Here is a 25639-nt window from a genome sequence, read left to right on the forward strand (position 1 = left end):
GGGGGTGGGAGCAAACAAAAATAAATCCCTGGGACGAAAACAGCAGAGTGGTCCCCGATGCTTGGGCTGATCTTACACACCTCTACGTGGCCAGGGCAAGGAGAGGAGGGGAGCTGAGGGAAGCAGCAGGAGCGGTGACATCTTGAAGGACCAGGTATTGTTTCTGCACCAAGTGAGTCTGGTTTGGAAATTTGAGCACCTAGAGGAGGTGGTTTGTTCTGTCCAAGGCAGAGCCAGATCTACCAATAAATGTTTCTGATTATGTCACAGAACTTGACATCCTGGTCCGTCGCTAAGGAGTGATCCCCTTTAAATCTGGAGTGTTTGTTGGTCTAGGGGTGGTAGTGGGTCTGGTGTTGAAACCTCTCTGCCTAATTTCGTGGTCATTTTACTGTCTGAGGTGCCAGAGTGGGCTTGGAAAGCAGGGGAGGGTGCAGCAAATTACAAATAAGCAAAATAAATCCTAAGAGGATTTATCGCCACATAAGCAACTCGCACGCAACTCTTGGGCTCCAAAAGAATAGTACAGCCCGCGTTGGTGGGCCGGTCTTCTGCCCGGGGTTAGCTTTCAGTCCCGGGGCGGCGGCGTGGCGTCAGGAGCGGGCGGGGAGCGGCGACCCGACGCGGCTGGGTCTCCTAGTAGGGCGCGTCGGGTGTGGGGAGGGGGCGCACGTGAGACAGTGGGGGGGCACTGCGTGAGGAAAGCCCTGCGCTTCTCGCCGGGGCACCAGGACTTGCGCCCCCTCCTCGGGTCCAGGCCGCGCGAGGGACCCGCCAGCCCGGCCGAGGTCTCCGCGACCCCCTAGCGGCCCGAGCGCTGCTCACCTGGGCGCCACCGAAGGTGCTGGTCAGACGCGAGGGCGCGGCCGGCCGGCGGGCGGGGAGCGGGGAGGCGGGACCCGGCGCGACGGGGCTGCCCCGCCCCGCGATGATGCGGCGGCCGCCGACTCGCCCCCGCGCTGTCACTCATTCCTCACCATGGTTGCAGCACAAAGCAACAAGCCCCGGAGGCCGCTTCCTCCCTGAGGAGCGGCTCCGGCGGCCGGAGAAGGCGCAGGAGGAGGAAGAGGCGGAGGAAGAGGAGGGGAATCGCCGCTTCCCAAACACTCTCTCTGAGGGGGCTGTGCGCGGTTCGCGGCGCTCGGCTCTTGGCCCTCGGACGCCCGCTGCCGGGAGTCCAAACCCGGGCTGTCCGTGGCCCCCTCTTTCCCCTCCCCCGCCCCGCGCAGACGAGGAACAAAGTTGCCGAGAGCGACTGGGCCGGAGGGCTGCAGCCCGGGCCGGGTGCTCTGGCCGCGGCGGCGCCGGCGCCGGGGCAGCTCCGCTCCGGGCGCGCTCATGGGGGGAGGCGGCGGCGGCGGAGCCCACAGCGGCGGCCCGAGCAGCAGAGGCGGCGGCGGCGGCAGCTGGGCGGCCCGAGGGGATGCAGCAGCAGTCGGGAGGGACGGCCGAGCCCAGTAGACAGAGACCAGGAGCGGCGGCCGAAGCGATCGGGCTTCGCAGCGCCCGGACCTGAGCCAGACCCACCCGGTCCGTCCTCCCGACCGGCGGCCGAGGCACCCGAGCGCCCGAGGACTGGGGACGCGGAAGATCCAAGTGATTCTCGGAGACCCCTGGGCGGCGGCACAAACCCCTGAGAGGAGGGGGCGACCCTCAGCGCCGTGGGGGAGGAGGCTCCGCCTGCCCGCAGCCCTCCCCACTGCCACTCGTACCTCCCTAAAAATAACTCGGGCTCGCTGGGGCCAGGAGGAGCCGCCACTGTCCCCCGAGTGGAGCTGGGGAGGCGTGTCGAGCCTGGGCCGGAGGGAGCCGGCGGAGCGGCGAGGAACAGGAGGAGGAGGAGGAAGAGGAGTTCCGCCTGCAGGGCGCACCGCACGGCAGCCTAGGGGCGCCGCGACCCTCCCGGCTGCGTCCAGCGCCCCTCGCGCCTGTGCCGCGCTCCCGGCCGCCGGGCCCAGCCAAGGCGCCCCCCCGCGCGGGCCCCGCGCCGCCGCCGCCGCCGCCGTCGCCGCCGCCGCGGTTTGGCTGATTAGCCGCGGGCGGGCGGGCGCAGCGCGCAGGGCGGAGGCAGCAGCGGCGCTGGGCCGGGAGGAGGCCGGCCAGGGTGCGGAGCGGCCCCAGCCCGGCCCCCAGTGGGGAGATGGCGTCCTACGTAGATAACAGCTTCCGCCAGGCGGTGATGAAGAACCCCCCTGAAAGGACCCCCCAGGTGAGAACGCGGCGGCCGCCTGCACTTGGCCGGATTTCTGCCTCGCAGGCTGCGTCTTCCCCTGTCCTCCCACCTCCTTCCTGACACAGTTCGCCCGGAGCACCCCACTTCTTGCATTAGGACCCCCAACTGCCAAAGGCATCTCACCTCCGAGTCTTTTACTCCGCCTATCCTGATTTTATTTTTCCCTCTCCTTGACATTCTGCTCCTTAACGCTGCCCTACCCATGACTGACCTTTCCCCCCATGTGGCCCCGCCGAGAGACAGAGACAGAGAGAGAGTGAGTGTGAGTGTGTGTGTGTGTGTGTGTGAGTGTGTGTATTCTCTAGCTTTCCTTCTCCCCGGCCGCCCTCGGTGGCCTCTGAATATCAGGGGTTGGGGTCTCATCTCCCCTCGGCCAGCGACTCTTGCTCCCTCTGACTTCAGATCCGTTCCTCCCCTTGCAAGTGACCCTTGGAGTTCAGTGGTGTTTGAAAGGTATAGGAGGAAACCTGTACGGTTGTGCTAAAGACAGATCCGTGCTGACCTTCTAGTAAAACATTGAGGTGTTTATGTATAGTTTACTGTTTTGCTTTTGTTTTTCGAAGGATACTGCTTTCAATTGAAGAGAAAAAAAAGTTGAATAGCTAGGTTAATGCTTTTAGTTTAAATTGCAGACATAGCTGCAGAGCAGGCATGTTCAAATACACCCTCAGGAAGGGCACCCTGCGGATTCTTTTGGTGTTGCACAACCTTGTCAAAATTAGATAAGTTTGTTAACCTTTATACATTTGTTTACCTGCAGGCTTATTCTCTTACTTGTAGCGGCTGATAGGATTGGATTTGGTTGTCTCAAGTTTTACTGGAGAGGGGGATATTTTATGAAAATGTGGTAGCTTAATTTTCTCCCCTTTTAGTTGCTGACTGGATAATGACGCATATTCCTAAGCGTTGGGATGGTGACTACAGGAGGTCCTGCCTGCCAACCCTCTTAAGACAAATAAGCCCTCCTGATCCTTGGGACCATCAGACGTTTAGGATCTAATGCTTGAAAGTGTTGCTTCGCTTGTTAGGTGTTGGATGCCATCTGTTCAAATCCAAATGCTCTCCTTCTCTCATGTTGATTATTATTTACTGTGGGGAGAACATAATAAAATATAATCTTCCCCTGGCTGCTTTTGGACAAGCCCCAAGAATGGCACCTGGTACCGTTTTTGATTTTTCATTTTCCTTGATGGAGCTGTCACATCTGGGAGATCATGGATAGATTGCACATACTTATCAAACGTGTGGAAGATGGCTGTAATTTTACAAGAAAATTTATCTCAGTGTCTCCAGAAAGTTCCCATTTTGAAAGACTATTTTTATCCCAACAAGGAATGTCCTGCTTTGATCTTGTTCTTCTCTTGGTGTTGCACGCGCTGCCTCTCCTGTGCCTTTCTCATTTATTTGTTTTAAAATTGTCAGTTGGATCAGTCTTCTGCATCTGAAAATGCACATTCCCTGTCTCAGTGTGAAGGAAAAGCAGATTTCAGTGAGATATTTCATTTCCTTTCAAGAATATTGTTTTAAGTGCCAAGTGAAATTACGCATGCTGAGAGTATTGGAACCTACCAAGGCTGGTCAGAAAATGATGTCAGAGGCCTTTGGTGGAAATTAGGGGGAAGCGGTGCATTTGGTTGATTAGTTAGAAGAATAACAATGACTAAAACCTACTATCAGGTTGGGAGGCGGGTCACCAACTAAGACTAGAAGAGACAAAACCTCCACTGTGACTGTGGGCCGACCGTGTCAAGTAAATGAACTGTTAAACTTTCCTGTTCCCCTGCCAGTTGTGTAGAATAGAGTAAAAACTGACCCAACACAAAACTTGGCCTGCGCCAGCTACTACTAACCCCACGACATGAAAGCTTTATTGACAGTCGGAAAGCAGCACATTTGCCCCACCAGACCGTCATAGAAAAAGTAAACATAAGGAAACCTACCAAACATTTCAGACATTCCTAAGTGTCAGCCCTATTAACTTTGATGTTCGTTTGGTTATTACTACAAAACCCCATGTTTATTTGTTTTCAAGAGAAAGTTGTTCAGAATGTGAACGTTTTCCATCTTTACCTGACTGGCCAGGAGTAATCTTCTAAAAATTTGAAATTTACTCAAAAGTTATATATATAAAGTTTTTGTAGAAGGTACTTTTTATGTTAAGAATGCTTTGTTAATGGAACGCTGGAAGATTTTCCATACAGCCTTGTCTTATAAATGTTTGTGAGTTAGAATTTTTAATATTAGAAAAGCAACCTTGTTAAATAAGCTTGATATCATGAACAGAAGGACAGGAATTAGGAAAGGTTTGCTGTTGTGCTTCTTTCTGAGGATAGACTCGATAAAGGAGTTTGTGTGATTCTCGTTATAGGCAAAAGGAAAAGAATTGGGGAACATATGTAATTTTTTTTCCTCTGCTATTCAATTCTATTTGTTTTTTAAAGTCTTGCCGGCCTCATTCATTTCCCAAGCTCCGTGAAAACATAGTTTTGTATTTAGGTCAATCAGTTGCCTAGAAGTAATCCTGATGTCATTAGTGTAACCTAAGAAGTTGGCTTGAAGAGAATCTGGGGGTGGGAAGAGTACTAGGAACTTTCGTAAACTGGGAGCTTTTCATGTCCACCTGGAAAATGGAAACACATTTCGGTTATATCTTTAGAGAGGGGGAAGAGTAAGGAAAAATACCAAAAATTATCATCGAAGTTTTAGCCAGGTTATACATAGTTCAGTTTCAAGAGACTATCACTGTTTCACCTGATATTCTGAGAGGAGGAAAAAACTCTTTAATCCAATGTGTATCCCATATTGTGTGTCTGGAAACCTGGCTGAGTTCTAGTCAATGGGGCATTGTATTCTAAATAACAAACTTCCTTGAAAATAATGAGCCCTGAAAACATTCTACTGATATTTCTCAGTGCACCTCTGTTGAAAAACAGGACTCTTAAGTAATTGCTTTATTTAATTATTTGGGTTTATGTCTTTAATCACTTAAATGAGAAGCTTGGTCACCAAGGCAATTTGGTGAAGTAAAAGATTGTAAATAAATTACAAACAGCTTTTATCCCCCAAGGCTTATACAATAAAATGATTTTTCTAAACCATTTTATTAACTTGTTGAGTTCAGGCCCTTTGAAATTGCTTCTGTAGAGTGTTTAAATGCATACTGTTTTTGGTTTTTCAGGTGAAACATCTATTGCAAAATTGTTTCCTCTCTTTAAAGACCTAATGTAATGCATTTTTAGCTAGTTGTAAAAGTTACTTTTAAAAATGTTATGTGTAAAATAACCCCCACCCCATCTCCTCCTAGTTAATAATCTTACTTTTTTTTTTTTTTGGCTATTATAACTTTTGATGTAGTTACTAACCCATTAATGTGTTATAAAGAATACAGGACTTAATTCATTGCGAAGTCACTCAGTAGAATTCATCTTGAGTCATAATGAGAGGGCTGAAAAAAATAACTTTAGCCCAGAGAACTGTAAATTATGAGAAACGGCATGAAAGAGTATCTGACAAATATTTAACTTTCAAATCTACTGGAAGAATTGTGTCTGTTATGGTTAAATTTTCCATTTGAGTTTCTTTTTACCATTGTTTATAAGCAGACTTGTATTTGTCAGCTTATACTTTCATTGCATTTTAGCCCATTTTGGGGCTTTAGTAATATTTGTTTCTCAAGTAGTTTTTGTTCATAGAATACAACTAAATTATCTGTATGCCATTTAAAAAGCATATCTCATAAAGAAATGATTGGCCACAAGCAGTTAGATTTCATCACAATGACATTTGAATTTCTTGGTACAGAAATACATTTGTAACGGAAACATGAACTTCAAACTCTGTTGTCATGTGACTTTGAACAAATGAGAACTTAAATTTATGATAAAAAATATTAACGTTCCTTGCAATATTGATAGAACCTTAGTCGCCTTCAAATAACCCTTTAAACATTTAGTAATTAACAGTTCCATTATTAGCTTTGCATATCTTGGCTGAGATTCAAAATGAAAATCTCTCCAACTGCAATGCTGTATGCAGATACTGGTTAATGCAGTTGCAGTCATTCCCAAATGCTGGAATTTCACAGATTTTTTTTTTTTTTTTTTTTTTTTAGGAGAAGATGACCACCTTGGTTTTTCTCTCAAGAAGGAACATAAAATCAAAACTAGTTATGACTTCTTATTGCTATCATTTAATCTCACTGTTTTTAAGAAAAGAAGGATGCACTGTTATTCTAAATCTCGGTTTTGAAAGAAAATATTGTTTGCGTCACAAGAAAATTCACTGCAGTTTTTCATTTAAATTTTACTTTGGACCTGAAAAAAACTTATTTGGGTAGATTTTGGATGATTCAAAGAATCACAATAAGGTCTTTCTTTGGTGATATTTGATGAGATGGGGTGCTTTCAGGATGGTGTGGCCACAGACCAAGTTTGGTAAGAGAGAGAGAAATATATATTTGGAATAGGGTCTTGCTTTGTTGCCCGGGCTCACTGCAGCCTCTATCTCCCAGGCTCAAATAATCCTCCCACCTCGGCCTCTTGTCTAGCTGGGTCTACAGGTTTATGCCTCTGTGCCTGGCTAATTTAAACAATTTTTTGTAGAGATGAGGGTCTCGCTTTGTTGCCTAGACTGGTCATGAAGTCCTGGGCAGAAGTGATCCTCCTGCTTCAGCCTCCCAAAGTGCTGGGATTACAGGTGTGAACCACTGCACCTAGTCTATTGGTGATAATTTGAAATTCAAGTAACATAAAATTGTAATGGGATATGCCTCAGATATAAATGGACTATCTGAAATAATGATATGATAACTTTCTAGAAATAAAAACTGATTTTGCTTGACTCATATGAAAACTTAATGAGGAAAAAAAATTACTCCTTTTTTGTAAATTTTATATGGAAGTAACTTTGGCCAGGAGTGGTGACACACATACCTGTAATCCCAGCACTTTGGGAGGCTGAGGTGGGAGGATCTCTTGAAGCCCAGGTGTTCAAGACCAGCCTGGGCATCATAGCAAGGCCCCGTTTCTATTTTAAAAAAAGGTAAATTTGATTTAGACTTAGGAGATATGGAAACCACTGAAAATTATTGGTCCTTAATAATCTGTATTTTATGGGATATTCCTTCTCTTCACTCTATTTTTGGTAACAGTTTCTTTGTCGGTAAAATGATAATAGCTTTCTGAGGTTTTGTGGATTAAGTGAAAGTACATTATTTAGTGTAATGCCTAATGTTAGTCCTCTTTATAGCATATTTTATAAAATATCTATTATTTAACAGGCCTTGGGAATTCAAAGATGAAATGTGTGTCCCTCAAGTAACTCACTAATCTATTGTTATCTTATAAGTAGGTTGTAATTCATTAGTGCTATAACACCTATCCTATGACAGCACTGAAGAGGATATGGACTTCCTAGATGAATATGTATTGAGTCGTAGGGGAGTAAGAATTCACTTACCAGTGAACTAGCAGACATGAAGTGTATTCCAGATTGACCTACTGTCGTATGAGTAGCACACATGGTAAGACGACATGTGTAGATGTTTGTTGAGTGTGCGGGGAACAAGAGGACTGAGGAAGGGATGAGGAATGATTACTGGCGTTTAGAAGCTTATGGTTTGTGAGAGTAGGGAGGAGATCAAGAGTTCTGTTAACGACTGGTGTTCATTTTCCTGGCTTGAGATGGTTGGGAGGCTGAATTACACAGTGGTGATGGATTAGAAATATTGCAGGAGTAGAATCTACTGGACAGGCTGGCTGAATGTGTGCACCTTTTATATCTCATTATATTAAAACTATGCTTGAATTATATCAGTGCATCCTAATTATGGCACAGGATGATCATGGATATTTCATAGTTCATGGGAAAAAATCCAAGTTGTCGAATATAGTATTCTTGATTTGTAAGATTTCTCACACTATTTTTTTCACTTAAACATTAGTATCTTCTACATGTACATTCTGGGAATCTAGTTTGAAATATCTGGTTCATCATATAGTTAAACTAGTCTGGGTGCTGTGGCTCATGCCTCTATCGCAGCACTTTAGGAGGCCGAGGCAGGTGGATCATTTGAGGTCAGGAGTTCGACACCAGCCTGGCCAACATGATGAAACCCCGTCTCTACTAAAAATACAAAAAAATTAACCGGGCGTGGTGGTGGGTGCCTGTAATCCCAGCTACTCGGGGAGACTGAGACGGGAGAATCACTTGAACCTGGGAGGCAGAGGTTGCAGTGAGCTGAGATTGCACCATTGCACTCCAGCCTGGGTAACAAGAACGAAACTATGTCTCAAAAAAAACAAACAAAACCCAAAACACCACCGTATAGTTACACTAAATATATTTCTTACTCTGTAATGATAATGTGATTTCCAAACATTTCATCATTTGGAAGAGTTGGAGAACTTCTAAATTTAAGCAGGCAAAAATGAACTTATTTATATAAAAATTCAAAATTGACTCGTGATGGCATAATGTAATGATGGCATTGAGTCTTTGAGAACAGTTTCTTACTCCTCTATACCATTTTTTGTTTAGATAAATTAACTGATATTGGTAAATTAGGAGGAGAAGGAATTTGTAGTACATACACTTGATCTTTTGTAGCTTTATCGGAGCTAGAATATATATATATATATTTATATGTATTTATGTAGTTAAAACTATGTTCAAGTGATTATATCAGTCATTGTGGGAAGAAAAATAAGTTTATTGCCACATTATTTTGACTGTTAAGATTTTTATTTTTTCAGGAAAAAAAAAAAAACACCCCTGTTTTCACATGCAAAATCGCCACCACCTACTGAATTTTAAGAGGGGTGTGTTTCTTGCTATATTCAGCTGTTTCCTTTTTCCCTCCAGTCTGTGAAAGAATTTACCCTGGGTGCGGTGGTGGTGGGGTTATTGTTTTTTTTGTGGAGGGAACAGCTTGGTTCTTGGATTTTAAGTTGTCCTGGCTCCACCTCTTCTGTACTTTAATATCCAGTATGTATAAGAAGTGTTTTGGGAGAGTTAGTGTCAATGACTTGAAGTGGAACTTTGTTTTGTCATTGGAACTAAACTCCTCTTCCTCTGGCTATTGTTTCTCATTGCTTTCCTTCCACAGGTTGAAAATAATGGACTGTGGAGCTTTAGAATTAAAATAAGTGAATAAAAATTTACATTTTGCTGCCATTTGCAGTTTAGTTGACAAACCGACACAGTATAGTATCTGCCCCTTGGCACCTTTCTGTTCTGTAGCTCATGGTATTTGTTTCCACCCGACATAAAAATTAAGAAGAAAGATAGAGAACACTGAACAAGAACTAATCATTAGGTCATTCTGGGAAGGCCTGATAGTAACTTTCTTAGAAGCTAGCAATCAATGGATCTGAGAGGTTTATGGTACTATGGTGATTATCTGATTTCTCCTAAAAATTCATTCTAGATTTAAGACTCATTATTTTTTAAAATTTATTTTATTTTTTAAGTGGAATCATTTTCTTTCTTAAACTTTTTAATACTACATTACCGTCATTATTTGCTTCTCAAATTGTCCCAAATTTGGCCATTGGGATTCCCTTTTATATATACAGTCATTAGACTTCCTTCTGATTTATATAGTTAACACTGTGTTCAAGTGATTATGTCAGTTATTGAATTATCTCAAATAATTGAGGTAAATATAGATTCATATACAATTGAAGGTAATAATGGGGAGAGATCCTGTGTACCCTTTACCCGGTTTCTACCATTAGTAATAGCTTATAAAACTGTAGTGTAATATCACAATCAGGATATTGACATCAGTGCAATCAAGAAACAAAGCAATTCCAGCACTGCAAATGGTTCTTGTTGGACTTTATAGCCACAGTCACTTCCCCACCCCACCTCTGGGGATCACTGATCTGATCCATTTCTATAACTTTGTCATTTCAAAAATGTTATTAATTGGAATCGTGTAGTATGGCCTTTGGAGATTGGCTCCCCTCCCCCTGCGCAGCATCATTAAGGCTCATTACCTTTTGGTTAAAATGAATTTCTGTTGTTGTTAGTGAATAGTTTGGCCTTGTGCTTCCAAAATACCAGTAATGTCTGAGGATTGGGGGGTTGGTGGTAAAAGGTAAATGGGTTTAATAGTGACAATGAAGAGAAAGTTTTGTGATAATGTGTATAAATATAGAGCAAAGAGCATAAGGTCTTGGGTGAGCAAGAGTTGTGATAGCATACTACATTTGGGAGATTTTGATATATGTATTTCATTTTCGTATTTTTTTTTGTCATAATGGAAGTAGTAAGGTTAGCCTTAGCCTTCATATTCTCCAATTGAAATTTAAAAAATAAATCAGAAGAAAGTCTAATGACTGTGTATACAAAAGGGAGTCCCAATGGCCAAAATTGGGACAATTTGAGAAGCAAATAATGGCAGTAACGGAGTATTACCCCTAGGGAAGAAAATATCCATGAGCCCATACTGATATAAGTAAGTAATTGAATAAAAAGCAGGAGAAGAGACAGCTCTTTGTTACGGTAGAATTCTAATTAGAAAATGAAGGAATGATGGAAATCGAAAATCACCAGCAGGCAAACGCCACAGTAGCAGTTGCTACAGGCAAGAATCATCAATGGATGCCAAAATTAGTGGGTGAAGGTATGATGAAAAATAACATCATAGATCATATCATTGGGATATTTGCATAGTCTCAAAATATCTCCCCCACACAATTAATTAACTATAAAGGAAAAAATCAATACTTAATAGTGAAGAAAACTGCTGACACCAAATTAACCAGATCATCAAAGTAATAAGTAATAATAATAGTAATAAGACATGTCAACATCATGTGTCTCCTGATATAATGTACTGAGAAAGAGACATCTCTGGTATTCTTAACTAAAAATCAACCTAAGTGGAGCAAATATCAGACAGACTCAAATTTAAGGACATTCTACAGAATAACTGGCCAGTACTCCCCGAAAGTATTGAGGGTGTGGAAGATGAAGAAATGCCCAAGAACTACCATACATTGGAAGAAACTAAGGAAATGTGATAACCAAATGCAGTGTAGGATTCTGGAATTGATCCTGGACAAGAACAACAACAAAAAAACATTATTAGGATGACTGATGAAATTGGAATATTTAGATAATTTTACCACAATTATTTTAGATGCTAAATTATAGGAAGCTGGGTAAACAGGGGATCTTTGACCTGTTTTTTAAATAACCTTTTTTACTCTAAAATTATTTTAAAATTCAAAGTTAAAAAAGGGAAGCATAGCTTTTGAAGTATTTTTTTGTGATCCTGAAAAGGGGATGCCAAATTATTACTTTTTAAAAAATCTTTTAGGCTGAGCATGGTGGCTCACTCCTGTAATCCCCGTGCTTTGGGAGACTGAGGCGGGTGGATCACTTGAAGTTGGGAGTTCGAGATGAGCCTGGCCAAAATGGCGAAACCCCTTCTCTACTAAAAATACAAAAAATTAGCCGGGCCTGGTGGTGCATGCTTGTAATTCCAGCTACTTGGGAGGCTGAGGCCAGAGAATGACTTGAACCCAGGAGGTGGAGGTTGCAGTGGGCCGAGATTGCACCATTGCCCTCCAGCCTGGGTGACAGAGTGAGACTCTGTCTCAAAAAAAAAAAGCAAAAAGAATCTTTTTTTCCTGTTTGATAATTTACTCTTAATGAAGAGCCTAGTACCTTTTAAGTGAGTATTTTGTATGTATTGGACCACTAGTAAAATGGTTGAGGCAGTATATATATTAGTTGGAGAAACTTGAAAGCACACACACACATAATAGCTAATAAATAAATGGATGAAAAGAGATAAAATAGGTTTATTTATTTTATTTTATTTTTGCAACAGGATCTCACTGTGTCACCCAGGCTGGAGTGCAGTGACATGATCATGGCTCACTGCAGCCTTGTCCTGGGCTCAAGGATCCTCCCACCTTAGGCTCCTGAGTAGCTGGGACTGCAGGCATGCACCATCATACCTGGCTAATTTTCTTTTTTTTTTTTTGAGATGGAGTCTCGCTCTGTTGCCCAGGCTTGAGTGCAGTGGCGCGATCTCAGCTCACTCCCAACAACCTCCGCCTGCTGGGTTCAAGTGATTCTCCTGCCTCAGCCTCCTGAGTAGCTGGGATCACAGGTGCATACCACCATGCCTAGCTAATTTTTGTTATTTTTAGTAGAGACAGGGTTTCACCATGTTGGTCAGGCTGATCTCGAACTCCTGACCTTATGATCTGCCCACCTCATCCTCTCAAAGTGCTGGGATTACAGGCGTGAGCCACTGTGCCCGGCCCTAATTTTTGAATTTTTTAAGATCTGGGTGTTGCTATGTAGCCCAGGCTGGTCTTGGACTTCTGGGCTCAAGTGATCTTCCCCTCTTGGCCTCCCAAAGTGCTGGCATTATAGGTGTGAGCCACCTTGCTTGGCCAGAATTTTAACAATTTATTCACCTTTATTCCTACCTGAATTTTGTTGATATTCCCAAGACGGAGTGTATTTTATCAGTGTTTAATGTTTTGTGATTCTGAATTTAAGTAAATTAGAATATTTGGTATAAGAAAAATTGTAGGAAATAGAATATTCCATGTATGTTAAGCAAAATAGAAAAATTGTGGTAGTAGTTTAAAGAAGTCAATCCCAGTGAAATTTAAATTGTGAATTCCCTCTTCCCCATTTTTTTCTTTCCTGTGACCTTAAAAATTCTTTAAATTGTTACTTTTGGTAGGAGTGAGGGGGTGGAAGGGGAGGGAAGGGAATGAATGGAAGGGGTGTGTTTAAAAAGTCTAGTCAGAGGCACTGTTACAGTTATGGATAATAGTGTTATCTAACCTGAGTATATTGAATACTTTCATCTAGATGTCTTAAAAGGACTTTAGTAGGATATAAAAAGAAAAGAAAAAGGAATTTTAAAAATCAAATTAAGGCAAACGGTCTCTACACATTTTCCCCCTCATATGTATGCCTTTACATTTAGGTTATGAAGTCAGCCCCCCTCCCCAATCGCATGAATTAGCCAACTGTCTTTCCTTTTTTTATTTTTTGGTGGTAAATACCAGAGAATGAATGCTGTTTTTAATGTTACAGATTTTTTTCATAACTGAAATTGGTGTTAAAAGATTGAATTAAAAAATATGAGACCTAACATTTTAGATAATTGTAAATATAATGTAAACAGGAAGGTATTTACTATTTTTAATAATAAAGACATAAATCCCTTGTTTTCTGTATTTTAAGAAACTTTTGCTGGTATTTGATGTTTTAAATAATAAGTTGCATTTGAGGGCACAAATGAAAAAGAAAAGAGCAGGCCAGGTTTTGAAGTAACTAATTGTATAAAATAAAATGAAAAATGTGTAAACATACAGGTGTGGACTAAACCTATTTGACATTTATCCATTTCTTCATAGAGAAACTATTTGAATTCTGCAAGGCAAAAAGTTTCTGATTTTTTTTTCCTCTGAGCTACTTCATGCATTCTTACAAAGTCCATTTCCTTTTAAACGGAGTCAAGGCCGGGCGCGGTGGCTCAAGCCTGTAATCCCAGCACTTTGGGAGGCCGAGACGGGCGGATCACGAGGTCAGGAGATCGAGACCATCCTGGCTAATGCGGTGAAACCCTGTCTCTACTAAAAAATACAAAGAAACTATCTGGGCGAGGTGGCTGGCGCCTGTAGTCCCACCTACTTGGGAGGCTGAGGCAGGAGAATGGCCTAAACCCGGGAGGCAGAGCTTGCAATGAGCTGAGATCTGGCCACTGCATTCCAGCCTGGGCGACAGAGCGAGACTCCGTCTCACCAAAAAAAAAAAAAAAAAAAAACAAAACAAAACAAAAAAAACTCCAAAAAAACGCAGTCAAATGTATTAGGGAATATTTGGTCAAATTGTTAAAAGTATTTCTTCGCTACCTGACTTCAAAGTATTTTGCAAAGATACAGTAACCAAAACAGCATGGCACTGGTACAAAAACAGGCACATAGACCAGTGGAACAGAATAGTGATCTCAGAAATAAGACCACACGTCTACAACATCTGATCTTTGACAAACCTGACACAAAAACAAGCAGTGGGGAGAGGATTCCCTATTAATAAATGGTGCTGGGAAAACTGGCTAGCTATATGCAGAAAATGGAAACTGGACCCCTTCCTTACACCTTATACAGAAATTAACTCAAGATAGATAAAGACTTAAATGTAAAACCCACAACTATAAAAACCCAGAAGAAAATCTAGGCAGTACCATTCAGGACATAGGCACGGGCAAAGATTTTATGATGAAAACATCAAAAGTAATTGCAGCAAAAGCAGCAGTTGACAAATGGGATCTAATTAAACTAAAGAGCTTCTGTACAGCAAAAGAAACTATCATCGAAGTGAGCAGACAACCTACAGAATGGGAGAAAATTTTTGCAATCTACCCATCTGACAAAGGCCTAATATTCACAGTCTACAAGGAACTTAAACAAATTTAGAAGAAAAAAACAATCCCATCAAAAAGTGGGCAGAGGACATGAACAGACACTTCTCAAAAGAAGACATTCATTGCAGCCAACAAGCATGGAAAAAAAGCTCAATATCACTATCAGTAGATAAATGCAAATCAAAACCACAGTGAGATACCATCTCACGCCAGTCAGATGGCAGTTATTGAAAAGTCAGGAAACAACAGATGCTGGTGAGGCTCTAGAGAAATAGCAGTGCTTTTGTGGAAGATGGTGTGGTGATTCCTCAAAGACTAGAACCAGAAATATCATTTGACCCAGCAATACCATTACTGGGTATATACCCAAAGGAATGTAAATCATTCTCTTATAAAGATACATGGAAGCATATGTTCATTGCAGCACTATTCACAATAGCAAAGACATGGAATCAACCCAAATGTCCATCACTGATAGACTGGAAAAGAAAATGTGGTACATGTACACCATGGAATACTCGGCAGGCTGTGAGATCATGTCCTTTGCAGGGACATGGATGGAGCTGGAAGCCATTATCCTCAGTAAACTAACACAGGAACAGAAAACCAAACACTGCATGTTCTCATTTATAAGTGGGAAGCTGAACAATGAGAACACATGGACACAGGGAGGGGATAACACACACTGGGGTCTGTCAGTGTTAGGGGAGGGAGAGCATCAGGAAAAACAGCTAATGCATGCTGGGCTTAATAACTAGGTGATGGATTAATAGGTGCAGCAAACCACCATGGCACACTTTTACCTATAACAAGCCTGCACATTCTGCACATATATCCTGGAGCTTAAAATAACAAAAGTATTTAAGTTGTATTTTTTAGTTACTGTATTGAAAAATGGCTTCATCAAATTTATGCATTTCTGAATGACTAGAAATGAGTTTTAAAAACTCGTGAGTTTGGTCAGGAGATCGAGACCATCCTGGCTAACACGGTGAAACACCGTCTTTACTAAAAATACACCATCTCTACTAAAAATACAAAAAATTAGCCAGGCGTGGTGGTGGGCGCCTGTAGTCCCAGCTACTTGGGAGGCTGAGGCAGGAGAATGGCGTGAACCTGGGGGGCGGAGGTTGCAGTGAGCTGAGATCGTGCCACTGCACAATCAGAGTGAGACTCCGTCTCAAAAAAAAAAAAAAAAGTGAGTTAAAAAAATTGAAATATAGTATCATAGAATGCCAATAATTGAAATAAGGAAGAATTTGATAGCATTTCTGTGTTTCTAATCTTCATTCATATCTGATCCCCATCCTGTTTTTGTGTAGCTGTGAGAGATTGAAGAGCAAGCTTTAGGGCAAGCATTTTCTATGTGTCTGTTGCTTGGGTTTGGGATACCACAAGCTTCATTTACAATGAGTGTGCTGAGAGACCCAAAAGTTCTTTATTCCCATATGTGAACCTCCCAACCTAATCGTCACCTGATACTTAAGTTGGAATGGGTGAGAATTCCTATCTTGATTCTGTTTTCTCTTGTGTGGTTTAAATCTACATCCCATAGTTAGAGAAAACTCTGTGGGAGGCAACATGCTAAAATCATTTCATTTTAAATGTCCTTGTTCCTACTTTACATATTCTGCAATGGTTGGGTTTTTTTTTTTTTTTTGTAGTTATAAGTTCATATCTTTAATTTTAATTGTATTCATAGAATACTTGTTTAGAGTTTACTGTATTTCCTTCATATAACCTAGTGGTTATAATCTTGGGCTCTGGTGTCAAACAAACTGCTTTGTGGCCTTGGGCAGGTTACTTCACCTTAGTCTGAGGCTTTTTGGATTTCACAGCCTTAAAATTTCACAGCACTGGGCATTGACATTTGTTCGTCACCTATTTATTATACCAAGTAAGCATGGTTAAAATACACATAAACTTGCTATCCACTAGCCTCATTTAAGAAAGGATATTTTACTGTCATAAAAATAGGAAGGTCATAGTTTCAGAATAAACAAATATAGCTTTGTTTTGCTATATTCTGGTTTTTTTTCAAGGATTGATGAAATTTTCACCATGGGTGGGTATTGTAATATTACCAATCTCCTATAATTGTGAATATTAATACATTAATACAGGGGTACCCAACCCCTGGACCACAGACTGATAGCAGTCCATGGCCTGTTAGGAACCAGGCCACACAGCAGGAAGTGAGTGGTAGGTGAGAGAGTGAAGCTTCATCTGTGTTTACAGCCATTCTCCATCTCTGGCGTTATTGCCTGAGCTCCGCCTCCTGTCAGATTAGCAGCAGCATTAGATTCCCATAGGAGCACAAACCCTATTGTGAGCGGCATATGCAACGGATCTAGGTTGTGCACTCCTCATGAGAATCTAATGCCTGATGATTTGTCACTGTTTCCCATCACCCCCTAGTTGCAGGAAAACAAGCTCAGGGCTCATGCTGATTCTACATTATGGTAAGTTGTATAATTATTTCATTATATATTACAATGTAATACAGAAATAAAGTGCACAATAAATATAATGTGCTTGAATCATCCTGAACCCCCCCCCCCACCCAACTCTGTGGAAAAATTGTCTTCCATGAAACTGGTCCCTGGTGCCAGAAGGGTTGGGGACCTCTGCATTAGTGTATATTAAAGTTCTTTTTTTTTTTTTTGAGACGAAGTTACGCTCTTGTTGCCCAGACTGGAGCGCAGTGGTGCAGTCTCAGCTCACCACAACCCCTGCCTCCCAGGTTCAAGTGATTTTCCTGCCTCAGTCTCCCAAGTCGCTGGGATTACAGGTGCCCGCCTCCACGCCTGGCTAATTTTTGTATATTTTGTAGAGACGGGGTTTTTACCGTGTTGACCAGACTGGTCTTAGACTTCTGACCTCAGGTGATCCACCCTTCTCGGCCTCCCAAAGTGCTGGGATTACAGGCGTGAGCCACCACGCCTAGCCCTAGTAAAGTTCTTAACACAGTCTCTGGCATTGAATATTTACTCTTCTTCTTATTATTTTTCAGTAGTTGATATTCGTTACTCTTTTACTTTTTCCCATAGATAACTTTTCATCATTAGTTTAATGACTAATTCATCAAAGTGATTTTAATATGTTGATTTGATAGACTTGATTTATAGCACAGATTGTGTTAGGTTTGCAGGTTGCCAAGAACTGTACATAATAGGGGTTAACTCCAGGCTTATTTTTTTTTATGCAAGAAAAAATCTAAAGGTAGACAGTGCAGGGTTGGGTTGGTGTAGATGCTCAAGGATGTCATTTAAAGAAACTGGCTGAGTCTTCTCTTTAGCAAGCAATTTTAGTCTTCAAAGTCACAAAATGGTAGTTGCCTCAACAAACAGGAAAGGAGAGGGGTAGGTGTTAAATCCTTTCCTTGGTGTTTTGTCTTTCTATTTTGAAGGAAAGCCCTCTCTAGAGACTTATTGGCTAAGACTGTATCACATGGCTACTCTTGGCTGCCAAAGAGGCTGGAAATTTGAGTGTTTTACTTTTAAGCCTCGATAGTACAGAAAGGCAGGAAAGAAAGACATGAAGATTAATGGGTGCTGTGAGCTGATGTATTTCTCCAATTTACTTTGCATAGAAAATAGATGATTGTAATAAGCTTATGCAGTGATTCTCAGGAGACTTCTTTGAAAGTCTTATTGAATTATAGAGTTATATTACTGTAGCTACAGTTATGGAATGCAGATATATTCAACTTCTTGGTTCACTTATTAGGCATATGGTTATTAATTTTTCGAATCTCAGTCTCATTTACAAATAGGGATAAAAATACTAGTGGGCGAGCGTTATGTGTAAATATTATAAAACTGTATGTAATGTTAAATATTATCATTTCTATGGTAGATGAGTTCTAAACATCCCATCTATTGATTTGAAGATATTGGCATATGATATTTTCTAAATCGGTTCCTTTTGTTTCAGATTTACTCTATTTAAAAAATTCCAGAAATGTATTTCATTTTTTTGGATGCTCCCAAAAAGTACAAAAGTATGTACTGATATGTCTACTTGTAGTAATATTTTGTCATTTTGCTAGGACTTCAGTGTTTCATTTGTCATCATTCCGAAAAGCTGAATCATCACTTCTTTTTTGTTTGTTTTTTGAGTCAGAGTCCCTGTTGTCCAGGCTGGAGTGCAGTGGTGCAATCTCGGCTCACTTCAGCCTCTGCTTCCTGGGTTCAGGTGATTCTCGTGTCTCAGCCTCCTGAGTAGCTGGAGTTACAGGTGTGTGCCACCACACCTGGCTGATTTTTGTATTTTTAGTAGAGACAGGGTTTTGCCATGTTGACCAGGCTGGTCTTGAACTCCTGGCCTCAAGTGATCTACATGCCTCGGCCTTCCAAAGTTCTGGGATTACAGGTGTGAGCCATTGTGCCCAGCCAAATCGTCACTTCTTATAAATATGTATTTTTATATAGAATATACATAAAAGCTAGTTAAATAGATTTTTGCACTTTGCTTACATCACAACTTTATGTCTTTAAGAAAAAGTTTCATATTGGTTGTTATACAGGACTAGCTTTGATACTAAAACTTTAAGAATGCATTGTGTTCTATCTTAAGGTGGGACATATGATGTGTTATGGGCTTTTTCTGATACCATTCAAGATTTATATACATAAACTGCCCTTAATCTTTTATAGTGGGATCAGTTAAACAATTTCCTATCAGAAGCTAATGGCTAGAAATGTTACTGGTAAGAGTCTACCATTTATCATCTTTAAATCTATGTTTCCATAAATTATTTCTTTTGGTGGGACTATAATATATGCCTGAATTTGGAGTTTTAACTTAGGACTCGGTTTTTCTTTAAAATTGATTAACTTGAACTATGTCTATCATTCCCACTAAGCTGAGAGTTTATTAGGCTGAGACTTACTGTCCATCTTTTTTTTTAATTTTTAAATTATTTTATTTTATTTTTGAGAGGAGTCTTGCTCTGTTGCCCGACTGTAGTGCAGTGGTGCAATCTCGGCTCACTGCAACCTCTGCCTCCTGGGTTCGAGCGATTCTCCATCCTCTGCCTCCCTAGTAGTTGGGACTATAGGCACCCACCACCATGCCCAGCTAATTTTTGTATTTTTAGTAGAGACAGGGTTTCACCTTGTTGGCCAGGTTGATCTTGAACTCCATCTCAAACTATCTGCCCACCTCGGCCTCCCAAAGTGCTGAAATTACAGGCGTGAGCTCCCACACCCGGCCCATCTTTAAAGCTCAGTACTTGCTCAACCTCTTAGCACAGAATTGGAGCTGATAAATGTTTTTTGTTTTTTTTGTTTTTTTTTTTTTGAGACGGAGTCTCGCTCTGTCGCCGGGGCTGGAGCACAGTGGCCGGATCTCAGGATAAATGTTTAATGACTTGATCTTGATTTCCTGAGATTTCAGACTTGGTGGTACAGGGAAAAATGTACAGTTGAAGCTTGAACAACATGGGTTTGAATTCTGTGGATCTCCTCATACATGGACCTCTCCCCTCCCCTCCCCTTCCTCTTCTCTCTCTTTTTTTTTTCCTTTCCTTTTTGAGATAGGGTCTTGCTCTGTCTGTTGCCCAGGCTGGAGTACAATGGTGTGATTAACAGCTCACTGCAACTTCAACCTCTTGGACTGAAGCCCTTCTCCCACCTCAGCCTCTGAATAGCTGGTACTACAGGTGTGTGCTACCATGCCTGTAGCTAATTTTTAATTTTTTTTTGTAGAGATAGGGTCTCGCTGTGTTGTTCATTCTGGTCTCAAACTGCTGGGCTCAAGCTGTCCTCCTGCCTTGGCCTCCCAAAATGTTGGGATTACAAGTGTTGAAACTTCAATAAATATGTTGAAAAGATTTTCGGAGGATTGCCACAATTTGAAAAAACTTGCAAATGAACTGGAAAAATTATGAATAATTATGAAAAAGTAGGTATGTCATGAATGCATAAAATATTTCTGGGTACTAGTCTATTTTATATATGACCATAAGATGTAAACAAATCTATTACAAAATGTTAAAATTTATCAAAACTTACGGACACTTACAGATTGTACATAGCTCCATTTGAAGTCTAGAGAAATGTAAACAAATATAAAGATGAAGCATTAAATCATAACTGCATAAGATTATTGTGCATACGGTACTACTGTAATAATTTTGTAGCCATCTCCTGTCGCTTTTGTGTCATGAGTATGGTTACTCATCTCTCAATGAGGAGTTTGTCCATCAGTAAACTGCATATTGCAGTAAAAAGTGATCTTTTGTGGATCTCCTATATTTTTCATGGATTTTGGTGCAATACTGTAAACCTTGAATAACATCATGGGACCCATACAGAGTGCCACTGGTGATGCTGGAAGTCTTCCCAAGAAGCAGAGAAAATTCCTAACATTATAAGAAAAAGTTGGATTGCTTGCTATGGACCATAGATTAAGGTCTGCAACTGCAGTTACCCAGAATTTCAGATAGGCAGTTCATCTTGCAAAGATTATTTTTATTTTTTATTAAACAAATTTAAGATATTGATAAATACAGTACTGTAAATGTATTTTCTCTTCCTATGATTTTAATGACATTTTCCTTTCTTTAGCTTACTTTGTTGTAAGAAAACAGTATACAATACAAAATATGTGTTAATCGAGTGCTTATCAATAAGGCTTCTGGTCAACAGTATTAGTAGTGAAGTTGTGGGGAGTCCAAAGTTACATTCAGATTTTCAACTTTGTTAGGGTTTGGCACCTCTAATATCTGAGCTGTTCATGGGTCAGAAGTTACCCACTTCATGGATTAAATTTACTCACTGAGTGTTAGCAAGATTGTCTTTGGCTTTTGCGATGGAACACTTAATTTGATATTTCTCTTTCGTGATGCTGAAAGTGTTAATTCTCTTATAGTTTGCATATATTCTATAAAAAGGATCTTGTTCCCTGCCTTGGTGGTTACAAAGTTGGTTTACCAGCTTGAAAAAGTTATTAATACCAGGTTAAGTATTTTATTTGAGTTTAAACTGTGTGTACCTGTGGGTGGGATATGGATTTTTATCTTTTTTTTTTTTTTTTTTGAGATGGTGTCTTGCTCTGTTGCCCAGGTTGGAGTCCAGTGGTGTGATCTCGGCTCACTGCAAGCTCCGCCACCCGGGTTCCCGCCATTCTCCTGCCTCAGCCTCCAGAGTAGCTGGGACTACAGGCGCCCGGCTAATTTTTTGTGTTTTTAGTACAGACGGGGTTTCACCGTGTTAGCCAGGATGGTCTTGATCTCCTGACCTTGTGATCCGCCCGCTTCGGCCTCCCAAAGTGCTGGAATTACAGGCCTGAGCCACTGCGCCCGGCCGGATTTTTATCATTTTACTTTTGTTGTTGTTTTGTTTTGTTTTCTTGAGATGTAGTTTAACTTTTCTTGCCCAGGCTGGAGTGCAGTGGCGCGGACTCGGCTCACTGCAAACTCTGTCTCCTGGGTTCAAGCCATTCTTATGTCCCAGCCTCCCAAGTAGCTGGGATTACAGGCGCGTGCCACCACGCCCGGCTAATTTTTGTATTTTTAGTAGAGTTGGGGTTTTGCAATGTTGGCCAGGCTGGTCTCAACTCCTGACCTCAGGTGATCTGCCTGGCTCAGCCTCCCAAAGTGTTGAGATTACGGGCGTGAGCCACCGCGCCCGGCCTTTGTTGTTGTTGTTGTTAGATGTACTAAGTTTTTCTTTCCTCAGTTATCTCTTGGACTCTCGATGAGAACTTTCCACTGATTTCAGGGCACAAGATCTAGTAAGTTGGCCGGGTGCGGTGGTTCATGCCTGTAATACCAGCACTTTGGGAGGCCGAGGCGGGCGGATCACCTGAGGTAAGGAGTTCAGGACCAGCCTGGCCAACATGCAAAACCCTGTCTTTTGTAAAATACAAAATACAAAAATTAGCTGGGCGTGGTGGCACGTGCCTGTAGTCCCAGCTACTCGGGAAGCTGAGGCAGGAGAATTGCTTGAACCTGGGAGGGAGAGGTTGCAGTGAGCCAAGAGCACACCACTGCACTCCAGCCTGGGCAACAGAGTGAAGACACCGTCTTTAAAAAAAAAAAAAAAGTCTAATCAGTCTTCTGTAATTACAAGCCTGTAATCTTTTTGCTGAAGATGTATCTTTACGCAAAGAAGAATGAAAAGGAAGAGACTCATCCCAGCCTAGTTTCCCTGTTATTTAAAAACAGCCAAGACAAAGCTCTTTTGTCTATCTTGGTTATTTTTTCTTCCTAAATATAGCCAAGCAAGGACTAGGACTTGCAGTAACTCTCAGAAAGTATCTGTTGATGATCTTTACAAATACACTCTGAGGGCAAAAAAGAAATTTTATTCTACAAATACTGTTATTAACATAACTTTGTAAAACTTCTTAAAGATACTAGGTATAATAGATACTATTTATTATTGTTCATCTGTTAATGTTCATCCAGAATGGTTTTTCCACATCACACACTTTTGCTTACGGAAGGACATATTTTTGTTTAGGTTGCTTTCAGTTTTCTAGCCTAACTTCCTTGAAACTATCTGTGGTGTTTGCCTAGGTGTTTTTTTTTTGTTTGTTTGTTTTTGTTTTTTTTGTTTTTTTAAGAAATCAAAAGTTAGATGAGAGGTTTTAATAAAGTTTTCTTCCTGCATTAGGCTTTGGTTATTAAACCACACACAAACAGCTATGATATTTTAGAGGCCATCAGATATACCACACCCCAATCTGGCATATGTTAGGTGCTTTGCTAAATAAATCTGCACAATCAGTTGATTTAGTTTACGATTGAGAAATATTTTACTACTATTTTACCTTATTTAAAATGATTGTAGGTATATTATATCAACCTTGAAATTGGAGTCAGAGATAAGACTGTTTACTCTTTATTAAATGAGGTGCATTTCCTTATCTCGTGTCAAAACAGAAATTTACCTGAGTTTATTTTCCGTTTTCTTATTTGTAATATGCTATGGAATTTTGTTCAGTAGCTTCTACTTCTTGGAAACCGCAAAGATAAATAATGGGCTATTATGGGCCGGGTGTGGTGGCTCACATCTGTAATCCTAGCATTTTGGGAGGCCGAGGCAGGTGGAAAACGAGGTCAGGAGATGGAGACCATCCTGGCTAACATGGTGAAACCTCATCTCTACTCAAAATACAAAAATTTAGCCGGGCGTGGTGGCGAGCGCATGTAGTCCCAGCTACTTTGGAGACTGAGGCAGGAGAATGGCGTGAACCCGGGTGGCAGAGTTTACACTGAGCCGAGATTGCACCATTGCACTCCAGCCTGGGCAACAGAGCAACACTCCATCTTAAAATAATAATAATAATCATTAGCTTTTATAATCTGTGCATCTATGACAATTTTATCAATATATGTTAAGAAAAAGAGGTTGTTCCAATTGGATTTTGGTTGTTAGATGTGAAATTACTTAGTTGAGAGCATTTGCTGTCATCATGGTTCAGGAGAGACACTGACCACTCAGAATTTGGCAACAGTATCTTGCCAGTGATGTTAAGTATAACTTTGTAGAAAAATGCTAATGAAAAACTTACTACAATGTGTCTGGTATCGGAACTCAGCACTTCCCAATAGAAATGTTGCTAGTGTTTACTCTCCTTTAACTACTTGGTCAAAAATAACTGGGTGATATTTGAAAGTATAAAAATTGATTGTCCTCAATTTTTATGTTTTTTATGAAAACAACGTTTTTTTGGAAAGGATTGAATACTATTTAAGCCTGCCTTCAAACTTACTGTGTAGCATTTTATACATTTCTAGTTGTGATGTTTTTTGTTTTTTAAAGGATGAGAGTTAAACACAAATTTCAGGAAAATACCTATCTCCATATTAGTTCAAACAAAATACAAAATAGCATAGGAGAGAGCAATTTTAGAAACCTTTGAAAGCCCAGTGTAAAGCAATCCATCATTCTTACCAAACTGGGTGAAATTTTTAAAAATAAGAAAGTCTTACCAACACAACTTAAAATCTGGCTTTTTGCATAGTTTTACACTTTTCTTTCTATATGAAATAAGTGAAGTAATTTTGATTGTAAAATGTCATTTGTTCTATCTCTCGTCCAGGTTAAATAAATAAATAAATAAATAATGATGCCTGATGCCTCCCTATCATCTCACTCAGAAGAAAACTTTTAAGACTTTCTCAGAATTTTCTTTTTAACTTACTGGATAAACACTCCTCTCCTCTGATGGTGAAAATGACAGTCTTAAAAGTGCTTACAGGAACCCACACTTATCCTTTTCCCGCTTTGCTTTTAGGCTAGATCTTAGGTCATAATTTTAGTTTCCCTTCATTTTTACTTTTCTCAGTTTATTATAAGATCAAAACTACAAGAGGAAAAATGCTGTTGTAGACCTGTTTATTTAGATGGTCTTTTAGAGGAAAAAATCCAAGCCCTCATTTCTCATTGTCAAGTAGAACCCCATTCATGTGCATGGTAATTGTCAAGAATCATATTTGTAACCACAAAGAACAATAATCTCACACTATCTTCTGGGTAAACTGCTCCTATGTTTGAATTGATTTTGTAAAGAGGTAACTGTGGTTTGTGGATGAAAACATTTGTTTATTTGCATTTTTTTGTTGTTTGTTTGTTTTCTTGAGATGGAGTTTTGCTCTTGTTGCCCAGGCTGGAGTGCAATGGTGCTATCTTGGCTCACTACAGCCTTCACCTCCTGGGTTCAAGCAGTTCTCCTGCCTCAGCCTTCTGAGTAGCTGGGATTACAGGCATGCGCCACCACGCCCGGGTGATTTTTGTATTTTTAGTAGAGATGGGGTTTCACCATGTTGGCTAGTCTGGGCTTGAACTCCTGACCTCAGGTGATCCGCCTGCCTTTGCCTCCCAAAGTGCTGGGATTACAGGCGTGAACCACCGCGCCTAGCCTATTTATTTGTGTTTTATGGTATTATTTACATTCTCACTGCCACCGTTCTCAGGGCTTTATCAATACCCCACAAAAAAATCACACCTTTTGATTTCCTCCCTTTTTACCTGTGGTAGTAA

General features: G+C 41.0%; 1 protein-coding gene across 11 annotated transcripts in view; it reads left to right on the plus strand.

Moving 5' to 3' along the window:
- The first annotated feature begins 1024 nt into the window (after window positions 1-1024).
- The window catches only part of RAPGEF2 (Rap guanine nucleotide exchange factor 2), a 260818-nt gene continuing 236203 nt past the window's right edge, over window positions 1025-25639 (plus strand). For 9 of the 11 annotated variants that reach the window (XM_005556193.5, XM_005556194.5, XM_074040684.1 and 6 more), the window contains exon 1: window positions 1959-2209. In XM_005556193.5, coding sequence (XP_005556250.1) covers window positions 2141-2209 — 69 coding nt within the window. In that variant the 5' untranslated portion in view covers window positions 1959-2140. Of the gene's footprint in view, window positions 2210-25639 lie in introns of all 11 variants that reach the window. The other 2 variants (XM_015450980.3, XM_005556195.4) reach the window with 1 other exon arrangement.

This window comes from Macaca fascicularis, chromosome 5, assembly GCF_037993035.2.
Source record: "Macaca fascicularis isolate 582-1 chromosome 5, T2T-MFA8v1.1".
Taxonomy (NCBI): domain Eukaryota; kingdom Metazoa; phylum Chordata; class Mammalia; order Primates; family Cercopithecidae; genus Macaca; species Macaca fascicularis.